General features: G+C 34.7%; 1 protein-coding gene across 1 annotated transcript; it reads left to right on the top strand.

Annotated features, from left to right (window-relative positions):
- The first annotated feature begins 2,068 nt into the window (after nt 1-2,068).
- Nucleotides 2,069-7,108, top strand: LOC132547975 (smad nuclear interacting protein 1-like). The gene is made up of 2 exons (XM_060211790.1): nt 2,069-2,203; nt 4,685-7,108. Exons 1-2 carry the CDS (start codon nt 2,108-2,110, stop codon nt 5,621-5,623), a joined length of 1,035 nt encoding a protein of 344 aa, XP_060067773.1. The 5' UTR covers nt 2,069-2,107; the 3' UTR covers nt 5,624-7,108.
- Nucleotides 7,109-14,607: the final 7,499 nt, after the last annotated feature.

Raw genomic sequence — 14,607 nt, 5'->3', positions numbered from 1 at the left:
TTTACACAGACTCCTGAAAAGTACAAATAGAATAATACCAGATGTTTCGGAAGAGTAAGCGTCTTCTGCTTCATCGACGACACCCGCCATGTAAACCTTGGTCAATCCAAGTAAGTCACGTTCTCAAATGAGAACAAGGTATACGACAACGGAACCAACAGGTAAACTGAAACTAACGAGCATCAAATACGTCCAGCTTGATGTCGCTCAAAGAAATAGAATATTTCTCAGTGATATCACTATGGCGACCATAAAACTTCCCCGTAATTTAAACATATGAAATGTGAAACCCATGGTGAACGCAAGGCTGTAGACGGAATATGGTGTCAATAGGTTATACTGACCCTTGTCTCTTGTTTCCTTTGTCGAAGTGCACAGAATGATGCAATGTCTCACGCAGTGGTTACGTCATGAATAGTGGGCTTTTCTGCTAAGGTGAGGGAAATAGCGATATTTTCACCCTTTCTTAGGACGATGGTTTTGTATTCTAACCAGCTCCATGCGACGGTGTTTTAACATTTGTGTACTACTTTGCTGCTTATAATTTGTTCAGAAACCTGTCAATACTACCGTCTTCAGATATCATTTCATTCCGGTGTCGACTCATAGTTACAAATATCGTGTGTAAGTTTAAATGTGATTGGTAGATAGAGAGGCACAATAATCCTACAATATATGGAATAAGCCAAATATTTAATGCAGATTTTTTTTTCTGAAATGGTAATGCCGACATTCAGTTATATTAGTCTTTGGGGAAAATTTCCGTGAGCTAGGCTGATTTAGACTAGTATCTTTAGACTTGATGTTAGTTAATTAGCTGAAGGACAGTTCAGAAGATAATGATAGTTTATGCATCAAATGACTTATTACATTTACTAACAGCTAGTTTTCAAACTTACATTAGCGCTAGTTGTCATAGTTTACTTTCGGTGGCTATATACAGTTGAGAAGGCCCGAGGGCCCGGTGGTTTCAGCGTGAAAATGTGTATAAAAGGAGGGCAGAAATTAAATACTTACAACGTCATCATCATCATCATCATCATCATCATCATTATCATCGCCAGAATACCGGTGAGACGATACCTGGCAGAGGGTGGCGTCGCGGAGACGGAAAACCTGTCAACCAACACGGGAGAGGAGATACAGTCTATATGACTACGCATGGTAGTAATCGATTGGAGAAATGAATAGTGACTTATTTTGTAAGTTTTATTTCCCTATCCCATGGGAAATAACTGGTCAGCGATCGTCCAAAATGACATTGTTTCTAATTTATGAAACTAATTTGTGGCGTCATATTTGTATCATGACGTCTCTTTATATCAAAACGTTACTTTAAATCATAACCAGTCATTTAATTTTGACATATGTTTCATGTGTCATTAAATCATTTACCTCGTCAATTTTCGAAATACAAAGTGAGAAAAAAATATATCATTATCTTTGTGATGTATCGCAACTCTTTGAAAATGCGTAACGTCAATTTTAGCTTTCAGCAGTCTTGTTTCAAACTTGAATGACCTTACTCTTGAGTCATGATAACTCAGTCTACACCACGCAGAGATTCTTGGTGATGTTTTCAAATTAAACTTGTAAAACGGGAAAGCGTGTAGAACAGAGCCATTTAATCAACTAACAATGTAGCTCGGATGATTTGCGTATTTTCATTGCCAAAGCATATGCCAATTATGCATGTATATGTAAAAGTAACGAGCACACGTCCCCTTACTAGCCTCGGCTAGCTAGCATTTCCTTTTCATAGTTCAGTGGCGAAGTGCAGCAGAGCAGAAGATATATCAACAGAGGTAGCCAATGCCGTTCTTAGATTAACTTGAAGCTACCTAACATGTCCACTGAATTATCTAATGACATGCTGATGATTTAATTTTTTTTCTTATTGTTGTACCATTTCAGATTTTTCTTTGTTCCAATCTGACATCATCGTATCATCGAAAAATCCGGAAAAAATGTATATCATGTTTAGCAATTAGAATATCAGATGTGGTGGCGCTACAATCGCAAAAGAACATACTTCCGGTTCGAACAGAGCATTTCGAAACAGAAAACACAGCGTTAGACTTACGTACACTTCCGCTACAAACGCAGGATGGTGAGAAGCTACACATCAAGTGACGATGAAGAGGAAACCAGGACTCGACGAAAACACCAAAAACGACAGTCCCACTCTAGAAGTCCGAAAAGGGTAACACAATTAAGTTATTGTTCTCGTAAAGTTTCTCCGCAGGTTCAGAGGGTAATTAACTCGAGCACATCAGCAGTGACTGTGATACGGGAAAGTCATTTAAAGTTTGTTTGTTTTTTCTAGTTCTCACATAAACTACGAGGATTAAAAGCGATGAAGACACTTTTATAAAAAGATACATTTACACGAAAAACCATATACATTTTTCAGTAGTAAGATTTAATATTGTCCCTCGAAAACAAGACTTCTGACATATTGGCATTATTTATTGGTTGAAACGAAAGAGACGGGGTATGAAAGATCATAGTACGAAGTATCATGCCTTGTTGGACAGTTTCCAATTTCCTTGCTGCAATAAAGTTAGATTTTTACAGTTTTTTATAGGATTTTTTTGATGAAAAAGTTTGTTGTAAAAGTTACTCACTCGTCATGCCTAGTGGGTACATTTTTCAGTACCCCCTCCTTTTACAGATTTGGTGTTGTCGACCACTAAAAGAGTAATAGCTATTACATATTGTGATGCTTCCTCTGAAGTATCAAACCTGGGTAGTTGTTGTCAAAGATTTTGTGAAGGAGGGAGTAGTGTAAATATTGAAAGTACAGATTGCCATAGCTAGTGGGAATATCAATTTAGTTGCAGTTATTTTTTCATTACTCCTTCCTATTACACAATTACAAAGATATATCATAGGTTCTCAACATTTGAGTGAGTCCCAAAAGAAAATCTTGAACTTGGTACTCAAATGTTTTAGTAATCATTGAGTTTACACAGCAAGAAACCTACATGTATGACATACGCTTTGTCGAAATTGACACAATAATGCCAGATAATAATTTGGCAAACAGGCCTGGTGTACTTACTGAATGCCTAGGGAGAAATAGGTCTACAAGGTGTTTTGTACACATAGGCTTTTATTCATGTATTTTTTTACTTTAATTTTTTTAATTTTTTTTCTTTGTACCATGCACATGAAACTCATGTCTAAGAAAACCCCAAAAAATCCCTTTAGTTGACCAAGTGCAAAGAATTGAAATGCATAGTTGGAGTTTAGTGAGTATTGAACATGCACTATTAGCAGTTTCACATACAAGTGAGTGCTGAGAAACATTTTGTAAGCCCATGAATTTATAAATGTGTTTTTTTTTATAATATTTTTTCTGTAAAACTCACTTGACACCCATGTGTAACAACATGCAAAAAATCTTTTCATTTGACTAAGAGCAACCTCTGGTATAGGGGTACTGTTTCCTTTGACTGACTCACTGAAATAATTATTTAAAGCCAGCATATCTTGACAGCAATGTTTTACCAATGGTATCTTTTATGGTTGGTTGGTGATATTCAAATGAGTTCCGTCCTTCCATGTAGATACTGCTTTCTGCATGATATCTTTTGAAGGTCTGGTTGAGTTTGTTAAAACTTGGTTGGTACACTTGTTACCTTAATCCCTTGCCCAAATTTGATTAACAGCAAATTCTGTGCATACTTCAGGAGGCTTCTGTGACCTGATTGGTGGGTTTCTTTCATCACTCTATGGTAATTTCTGAACATTAGCATTGGGTAAAAGAAAGGAATTTAAAGGTACAATAAGCTGATTTTGATATTCACAGTATTATGCTACTAAATGGCTATTATACATTTTGCATTGATCATGTTCAACTGAATGTTAAACTGAACATAAACAATAAATGGTTTCAATGCTTTAGTTTCCACGTTACTCACTTTAAATGTTTATATTTTACAAATAAACTTGGGTGAGGATCTTGATGACTGTGTTCTTGTTTTTTCAGAAATCTTTTTTTTTGTTAATAATTTGAAAGGGATGTGTAAAAACATATCTGAAATGCAGGATTTTTTATGAAATTGGGTTGATGTAATGTGATTTGAACTAAAGGTCTTTTTTATCTGTAAAACTCTTTAAAACAGAAATTTTTAAAAAATGTAGGTTTTGACATGTGAAGAAAGTTCATCTTGGCACTTAATACTAACAGACATCAAATATGGTCTTTTTTCCTTACAAATAATAGGATAGAATTGGGCAAAACAAAGTTGTTTTAAAGGATAACATTTTTGGTGGTGTTTTTAGCAAAGGATAAACTTAATTCGGCACGATCTCAATATTTTGGTCCATGATTAATAAATATCAATATTAATATTACTGTGACTATCTTATGGGTACCATTGATTGACATATTTTTTATTCTTGTAACAGTAATTATATCACAATGGCCAAAGAGGTCAAGGAGTAACAAAGAATTAAAATAGACTTTTTTCTCCATGTTACAATAATCATGATATTATATGTTCTTCTATCTAAGTAAAATTTAGTTGCTATCAGTAGGTTATAATTTTTTTTATAACATAATGTTAACACATCAAAAAAACAAAAGTGAAAGTAATGAATTCAATTTCATGTAAACTTGCAACATTATAATATATTTTGAGACAAGTGACCATAATTTTACTTTTGGTCATTTCAGGAATCTAAACACGGAAAAAAGAAAAAGAAATCTAAATTTGATGAATCAAGATCCTCAAGTAGAAGCCCACCCCCAAAACGAAAGATAAAAATGGAACAAGAATCACCAGAATATGAACAAGGAGAGAGAACTCACAGCAGGAAACATCACAGAGAGGATCGAGACAGAAGAAAACAAGAACACAAACACAGAAATGAAGAAAGATTTGATCCACATCGTCGAATAAAACAGGAACCAGATGATGATGCCAGAGGGCACAGGAGAGACAATGAAATGAGGGAGCAAAGGCGAGAAAGAGATAGGAATGATGACAGGAGGCGAGAGGCTAGGAGACAAAGGGGAAATAACCCTTTCAGGACAGAAGATGATGGGTTTGTGTATGGTCAGCAACAAGAACAGGGTCAAAAAAAGACAGAAGAACCAAAAGACAAAGATAAACCAGACTTTAAACTCTCAGGGAAATTAACAGAGGATACAAATACATACCGTGGTGTAGTCATTAAGTACAATCAACCTCCAGAGGCAAGAAAGCCTAAGAAACGGTGGAGATTGTATCCATTTAAGGGAGATGAAGCCCTGCCAGTATTACACATTCACAGAATGAGTGCCTATTTAATGGGAAGAGACAGACTTGTGGTGGACATTCCCACAGATCATCCCTCATGCTCCAAACAACATGCTGTCCTTCAATACAGACTTGTGAACTTTGAGCGTGAAGATGGTACGACAGGACGTAAGGTTGCCCCCTATATCATAGATCTTGACTCGTCCAATGGCACCTATGTAAATAATCAAAGAATAGACCCTCAGCGATATGTTGAATTATTTGAGAAAGACATGCTTAAATTTGGGTTCAGCTCTAGGGAGTATATCTTACTACATGAAAAGACAGATACATCTGAACTAGCTGAAGATTCTGGATCAGGTTCAGATAATTGAGTCATGACATCATTAAATATAAGTCTGCATATCATTACACAAACACAGATTAAGATGTACTTAACATTCATTTTATAAATTTTTTGTTCATATTTATACGTTTTTGCCTATGATCAGGTTATATCACAGCTGTGTGTTGATTCTTTAAATTGACAATGCTTTTGTTGATACTTGTAAGTTGTTCTAGAATCACTGATTAAGTCAAGTCATGTGTGTACCAGATCATATTTTTTTCATTAATTTTAAGGAGTTTAATGAAGACATACTCTTTACATATACACTGTACATCATACAATAAAAGGTGAATATTGTCGTTAAGATCACTGAATGACAGATTCATGTGAAAACAATGACTCTTATATTCAGAATATTATCAGAAGTATATTTGATAACAAAATGAATCATAACAATAGCAAAACATCCTGTCTTTTAGGGGCCATGGTGGTTAAGTGATGAAATCATCAGACCAACTTTAGCATTAGCCACTTATGGGTCACATATTTGAGGCCTGCATGGGACAGTTGCCAGGTACTTGCCACAGGTCAGTGGATTTTCTCTGGATTTCTTCCAGCAACTTAACCTGGCACATTCTTAAATGACACTGGCTATTAATGGGACTAGCTACAATATATTAACACTGTCTTTTGAACTTTTCTGCAGTATAACATGATATCATGCCATGCCATTAGTATGTCATAAAGTTGCTATATTTTAATAGAAAATTAACTTAGCAACAACTTAATCATGATATTATGCTTTTAAATATAGTAGCGTTGCCTGATGTGTATTCCATGAACAACCAGAATGTGAGACTTGTTAACATGTTTGATATTTTGAGTTCATTTATTGACAAAAATATTGTTTATATTACTGATTTAAACAATATTTGATACAAGTTAACCAGAATAGCATTTTATTTATTTTTCTGAGAACATTTCTTCTATTTTTGTAGATATAACTGCACAAAATGCCTCATACCTTTGATACAGAATCTATTATTAGAAGCTTATTGTGGTTTTACTAAATAAAAAAACAAAATGTGCTAGTTCACTGGATAACAAGTGGTCACATCTAAATGATTCTGAAATGTTTATATCCTCTCAACATATTTTGTTATAAATGTCTCCACAAGTCCTTTTCTAATCTTACTATTATGAAATATGTTTACCATTTATCACAGATGTGGGTTTTAGTAAATAGGTAAGTAGAGTTGCTGTTAATTCGCTTCGTAAACCAGATTATGGAGTTGTCGCTCTATGGATGCCATTTCATACTGAACAGGCATACTCACAATTTTGTTACTTAACAAGAAATGCAATTTGGCTTTATCATTTTGTAGAATTCAAGTAGTTCCATGGTCATGGAAATTTCACAAACATGTTCTTGATAATCTGTTGTATATATATGATTCTGAGTATATATATGTGTCTGAGTTCCAAGTATATATATGTGAGTCTGAGTTCTGAGTATACATATGAGTCTGAGTTCTGAGTATATATATGAATCTGACCGAAGATTCCACTCACAAGGGTATAATCTGTGATGCTATTGTAAAATGAGATTGGAAGTCAAGTCATGTCAGCTACATCTGGTTTTGTTATTGTTTCCTATTCTGTAAGAGACTATGTGTAAGTGGCACATTTTCTATCCCTCATCGCCTCCAGTTTTGCTGAATTTAGTGGTAATGTGATTGATCTTGGCAGGGGCTTGTCGTAAAAAACTCTAATCAGCCATAAGAAAGACATTGTTTTACTGTTTTCACTATGAGATTAGGATGCAACATTGTATCTAGCAAATTTCACATTTTTTAAGATTGAAGATCATAGGATTATTTAAAAATTGGAAGAATGAAAGTGAGGTTGTATGTCGTGTTAAATTGCAACTGCAAAATTTTGCACTACTGAATGAAAATTGACATGTAATTTTATGTGGACAGTTGAAGGCTGTGTGTATGTATCAAAACGTTACTGAAAAGATTCACTTTGTTGATTGATTCAGACCAAAGATAACTAATTGAGACACAGTGTAATTATTGCACTGGTTGTCATAGCCTTCTATAGAATTGTTATGCTGTGTTAAAAAAAAATAATAAAAATCATGTATATTGTGTATAATTAATGTGTAACATGAAGTTCATATTTAAAAAAGTCAAAAACAGTGGAGAAATATGACAACACTTGTACATCTGGATGTGTACCTAATTGTAGCAGTGACACAAAGTTACAGAAACACAGTGATAATGTAATTATTAGTATCCCACATATAGTGAGACAGCCATATAGTATTAATGTACTGATGATGTTTGTCTGACAGCACTGAGTTTCCTTTGAGACTATCAAGCTGATCTTCTTGTTATTTTTCCCCAAGTAATGCTTGTGAATTATGATAGTACCTTAGTCATCTGGAAAATTATGGTTGGGATGGTAACAATTCACATTTACAAATTTTTGGGGAAATAGTTAAAACCCTTTTGATGGCTTCTATGTTTATTTGGGTTGTAAGTTTACCAATATATTATAATTTGTCATTTAAAGGTACAAGATATCAGTAAAAGTAACCATAGTAACAGAACAGAGACTTCTGGTTTGTTGAAGCTGAAAGTTTATATATAAATTATCCAATGTACATTCAGTATCGAAAATGAAATATTATGAATTTGGGTTGTGGCGAATGTAATTTAACATATTTCAAGATATTAAATGAAACATGATAATTTCTGATTTCTAAATGGATGTTTATAGGGATTTATGATGATGAAGTGTCGCTTACATTTTTGATGTTACACAGTGAAACAAATAATGATACTTTGATAAAAGAGACACATGGTGAAACGTTTTTACAAAGTGTGTAATGATATTAACTTCAAACCTAATTACAGACAAATAGCAATACTTGGAATTTGTCAAAGCCTTGTCAACAATAGATTATTGGGTTCATATAGGGAAAAGGTTAGCATGGTTGTGACACATTTCTAAAGGTAGGATCAGAATCTAATTGGAATTTTTTTAAAAAATAATCTATAAGATTTTCTTAGTCAATTTCATCAGTGATAAGAAAATGATATCTGGATTCCTGGAAATGAAGAGGCCAAACTTACGATTAGCTAAAGCATGATATGTGGTCAATTGTTTTCTACATCATATTGTCATATGTTCAGTACAAGCGTGAAACTGTTTACCAAAACAATTTATCTTATAAAAAAAATAGTTAACAGCTCTACATGCAGATGTTATCCATACTTTGGAAGTAAAGACAGCATTAAAAAAGGCTTATATTAGATTGTATGGTATAATATCTGGTATATGTTTTGTTCAAAGTGAACTGTTACAGACGAAAGGTTTTACAATACGCCATGATCATGGCATGTAGTATTGCTACATCGTCATAGTAATAGTCATTGTGAGGACGTTGTTACCCCATTATTTGTACGAAACTAGAAAATGATTTGATAAAATATCAACAGAGATGTTCTTGATGATTACACCTCACAGACTACTAAATTCACAAATAAAAATGTCACAGGGTAAAATTTCATTTTTAGTACCGTTTAAAGAACTGTACAAAAGACAAATGGGAGGGTCACGTTTCCATACACTGAAAGATACAGTAGAGTCTAATCATAAACGGCTTCATACAGCTGTTTTGTCCTTCAAGGACTCGTCAGTGAAAACAGTACCTAAAGGTTTGGAATTTATACAGAAGTGAACAACACAAACTTAGAATTAGATACAGTGGAGACAAATTGCATCATTCTTTCAAGCACTCTTCAGTGATTAACTTTAGAAGGCGAACCCCAAAATTCATTAAAATTTGTAATTTCAATTTTGACCGGTTTCACAAGAATCGTGTCACTATTTGAATGAATAAAAAACGTGGCATGCAGGATATTTTTGGGACTAAATGCCAGCAGTGTCTGCCACCTGCAATCACAAAGATACAAAAGGCACACATCTGAATCACAACCTCGTAGAAACAAGTGAATTACAACACAGGAAGTGAGGGAAGAAAATGATATCTATTACAGGGTTATAATTTACGATTCCGTGTTAATAAGGAAGTCTTATCGCGACTGCTTAAGGTTCATAAGTCAAATCTTTTTCATTCTGAGGATTGACCGTGCGCTGAAAAACAAGCATTTTCAAATCGTTGAGGAAATAATGCGGCTGGAAGCAATGCATGGATTATTTGTTGCGATTTCAGAAAATGAAAAAAATGGAGGATCATATTATAAAAAAAAACTTGGAACTTAAGGGAGTTAGATTACAGTTTTGAGGGATCCAGGTTTTATTCCTTTCAATAAAAAAATGAATAGCGCCTTTTGAACAAAATCATAAGTTCACATCAAAATGGCATGAATTGTGGACGATACCATAGAAGAAGAAAATAATGATTTATTTGTTAACCTGTGTGGACTCAAATGATGCATTGAATCGCCTACATTTCGATATTAAGATATAGACACAATAGCATAATCTAAAGAAATATTTTCGACATTTCACTCTCCATCAACATTTTGGAATGGATATTTTATTTGTGTATTGTTTTCTCTTCGACTTGAATCACGGTCGGTAAATATTTTGTAAATCTTCGTGGCATTCATTTTGGTATTTGCGACAAATGAGGATTTGTAATATTGTACATATATGGTATACTGCAGATTTGGCTGTCATATTTCGCATACAAGAATCTCCGAATATTGTCCAAGACTGTTAAATCTAGGTCTGTTCGACTATACGGAAAATGTTCCCGGAATTCGAAGGTAAGAGCAATGGACACAATTTCGACGGTTTCCCCAACACTGATAAACCTGGTAAACGAATACACCGTCCGCGTTTTGACATTTCAGGAGTGCTTCGTACCAAGGCAGTCAAACAGTGGGACGATTTGTGTTCCCAGAAAATCTGCATAGAAACGAAATATTAACCATTTACTAGCGAAACGGTCATGTTAATGCGACGATTTTGTTGCGCACAATTCGAGTCGTTCCGATCTTGACTCCAAGTAGATTTCCAGGATGGAACAGTCAGTCGATAGTGGTATATTCGCCAGGAAGTCGTCGTATTTCGAAATAACCGAGTAGCGCATGCACAATCAAGTCCTCGTGACCTTGATGATGTTAAGCCTTCTATCGGATGAAACGACAACTGTTACGACACTTAACGGAGCTGGATGACTTAAGTCCGACCTTACAACAAAAGCTAGTTGACTACTCGTATACCAGAAACAATACTATTGGCATCAAAACATGTCCACATCTAACACCATACTCTTGTCAGATAAATCTGATGTTTTTACCTTTCTTAGATCGGGTGTGAATTCTACACAAAATCGGACCCCCTACAGCACCCTGATTTGAAATCCTTGTCTGGTTTGCTGTGTCTTGTTCGGACTTTCTACATGGATACTTTGCGTCTGGCTGATGGTTTTATTATACATGAGTTTTGTTCTGTAGAGCTCCTTATACCGTTTTAGTATTTATCCATATTTGGTTAAGCGTCACTTGTCCGGTTACATACTCTGCAACGTTTATCTCAAGCGCCTCTGTTTCGCCCTTGTTTTCTGTAAGGAATCGTTTTGGAATTTTTAGTTCTGATGTTTGTCCTTTGAAGTTTTTTTTAGACTCGAAATATATGTTTTCTTGGAAACAGATGTTGTGTGTTTATTATTTTCGCGTCTTCTTTATGATACTATAATGATGCTGCGTGAGAAACGATTGGACAATGATGACCTGCTTCAAGATTGTATTCAGTACTTTACTTAAACACCTGTGGAATTGTATTTCATACTTCACTGTTAAGTATGCATTTCGTTATCAAAAGATGTGTGTGGCAGGAACAGGGGGGGGGGTCACTATTCCGTTGTCTAGTCTTAATATCACTTTATGTGTTCGTAAAGATACAATGTGTTTTAAGTCTTGATCACGTTTTCCTTGTCTTAATAATGTACGCGGAAAAAGTCTTTCTTTTCATTCAAACGTCTAGTTTTCGGTCAATCGCATTGCAATATCATACATTTTTTGTTATAAAATCGACATCGATGACGCCAGAGATCGCGAATTTGTCGAAGATCGAAGTTCTAATACTTAATTTCGATTCAGATTGGTTCTCTTCAATCAGGAAGACTGTGGATACTTCTTCTGAAAGGTAGATAATTCAAATGGTCTTACACTTATAAGACATCGATAATTTAGGCGTGGTATAGGGTATTCAGATGGTACAATAGATAACTGTGTTATCATTGTCGACAACAAGGCGTGGCAAGCGGGCACGCCCAAGAAAAGGAAATTCCACAAGCTGTGACAACATAGTCTTTGATTTATTTCAAACGAAGCAAAATGTCAAAGCGCTTCCGCATATCCAGAAATAGGGACTGACTCAGAGTCAGTTTGTTACATGCTATAAACAAATAAAAATCTCATAAAAGGGGACTGTAATTTAGACCAATGTACGTGTTTTCGTAGAGTCATATAAAACAGGTGTCTGCAAACACGAAAGCGTTTTAACGCAGCCTTAACATAACGCTGACGATTTGAATCGCACAAAGATGACATAGGACCAATGCTGATAGCTTAACAGACAACAGCGATCCCTGCACAGATAAAAGAAATATCAATCATACAGGTACTATGAATTGTCAGGAAAACACGACACTCTTCGGGAATGAAAGCGTGAACAGGAACCGGAAGTAAAACTGAAATCTGGTAGAAGATAATGATATATATGATTTTGATTTTGCTATTAGCGTCCAAACGGATATGAGTTAAATAGGAACGGAGGTTAAGGAATCACAAATGGGCTAGGAAGATTGTCAAACATAAAATAAACCGGATCAACGGCCTGTGTGTGTAGTCTGCTTCATCACTTAACATTCGAGCAATTTTATCAATAAAATCATATAAAAAATAAATACAAAGGACTATATCTGATCAATGGGAATTTTTTAAAAGATTGTAATCTAGATGATTTAATAGGAAACTTTGAAGTACCAAAGTTATCTCCCTTTGATTCAGAAACACTAGAGGGACCTATCACATATTCTGAAATGGCAGCAACCCTTAAAATCCGGAAAAACAATAAAAGTCCCGGTTCAGATGGTTATACCGTGGAATTTTTCTTTTTTTTTATTTATCTTAAGTTAGAATGTAGATATCCGTTCACACACACAGGCACTCGAGGCCAGGATATTATTTTTTAAACATTGATTTTTGTTTTAGCACTCATAACTGACGTTATTTAAACGAAATATCAGCAGAATTCAAGTTTATGTGCCGGTTGACAAATCCGAGGTCCACGGTCATTAAAAATACACAAGGCAAGCAACTCCAGATTTTAAAAAATCGACCCCTCGCTTGGAAACTGGCTCAAAAATGTAGTTATGATAAGTTCCTTGTAAAACAATATGTATCCGTAGGTAGTGTGTATATTTACCTTTTATTTGGTGCATAACATTACAGGCAACGAGAAATTCACAATACGTACATGAGATTAACATCTCAATAACCGGAGATTTTATCGTCCATGTAATTATCTTTGACGGAAGTAACATGCCATTTCAAGGGCGGTCACTCCGACTTTTTGGGAGAGGAGTTCCGGATAGCACTATACCAGTGAACAGGTAAGAAAGATTCCGATGTCATTACGCGCGTAACTTCAAAATAGATATTTTTATTTCTACAAAAACATTTGCAGGGATGGAAAAATAATGGCTGGGCAAAAAAGTCCACATTTGCCAACTCGGATACAATATCATGGTAAGGGATTATACAGAATGCATCAACTTTCAATCAAGCTGGCGGTAATGAGAATTTTTTTTTCAAAAAAAAAAAAAAAAATAGAAAAAAATCATGCAGATAATGAAAAAAGGGCGCAATTTATGAAAAATATCGTGGGGGAAATATATTAACTTAGAAATTGGAAATTAAATGATTTTTTCCATAGTGATTTTTGTCAAGTTATTGAGAATATTTGAAAAGAAATACATATTACTTATTAACCAAGAGGCCCAAAGGGCTTGTATTGCTACAGGTACTGTATGTTTTGGCAAACATCCATACAATGGACTTCCTGACCAAATATCATGACCCAAGGCCTTTTTGGTTATCAGAAGATGTTATTTAAGGGTTTATCCATGACCTTGAATATAATGTCAAAGTAATATTTCATTATCTGCATGATTTTTTTCTTATTTTTTTTTTGAAAAAAAAATTCTCATTACCGCCAGCTTGATTGAAAGTTGATGCATTCTGTATAATCCCTTACCATGATATTGTATCCGAGTTGGCAAATGTGGACTTTTTTGCCCAGCCATTATTTTTCCATCCCCGCAAATGTATTTGTAGAAATAAAAATATCTATTTTGAAGTTACGCGCGTAATGACATCGGAACCTTTCTTACCTGTTCACTGGCATAGTGCTATCCGGAACTCCTCTCCCAAAAAGTCGGAGTGACCGCCCTTGAAATGGCATGTTACTTCCGTCAAAGATAATTACATGGACGATAAAATCTCCAATACATGTAGCAACATGATATAACGTCCTGAAAATATTCTAATATTTATAATTATTAATTCTATCAGTAGATATTGTGATTGATGCAATATAGGGAACTATTAAAATCAGAATAATTGAGGTGAAAGTTATAGAAAAAAAATAAGAATAAAAAATAATATGGTGTGTGCCCGCGATTTGAATGTGTATGTAGTGCTATACAATCCCAAGAGCATTGCACCTTCACCATTACACTACAGTGTGGATTACGTCACAGTACAAATACTTCAGTCAGTGCATAAATCAAAACCAAACACACTTCTGTATAATGTACATATATTTTATGATGGCTTGTGGCTGAATTGACACTTGAAGTCATCTTGAAATAGCAACACTTCTCAATTTTTTTATGTCAGTGATATGTTTTGAAAACAACACTGTAGCAAATACAGTTTTGCCATTATGTTTTTACTGACGATAAATCCCTGCATTTTGTTT

This window comes from Ylistrum balloti, unplaced genomic scaffold (genome assembly GCF_031769215.1).
Source record: "Ylistrum balloti isolate Yb309-2 unplaced genomic scaffold, AGI_CSIRO_Ybal_v1 Utg369992, whole genome shotgun sequence".
Taxonomy (NCBI): Eukaryota; Metazoa; Mollusca; class Bivalvia; order Pectinida; family Pectinidae; genus Ylistrum; species Ylistrum balloti.
Note: the sequence above shows the minus strand (reverse complement) of the source record. Positions and strands in the feature narration are given on the sequence as shown.

What these genes read in the sequence shown, in the direction of transcription:
- LOC132547975 (XM_060211790.1), top strand. Translation starts at nt 2,108, where the DNA reads ATGGTGAGAAGCTACACATCAAGTGACGATGAAGAGGAAACCAGGACT. An exon ending in ACTCTAGAAGTCCGAAAAGG is followed by an intron (nt 2,204 to 4,684) that starts GTAACACAATTA and finishes TGGTCATTTCAG; the next exon opens with GAATCTAAACACGGAAAAAA.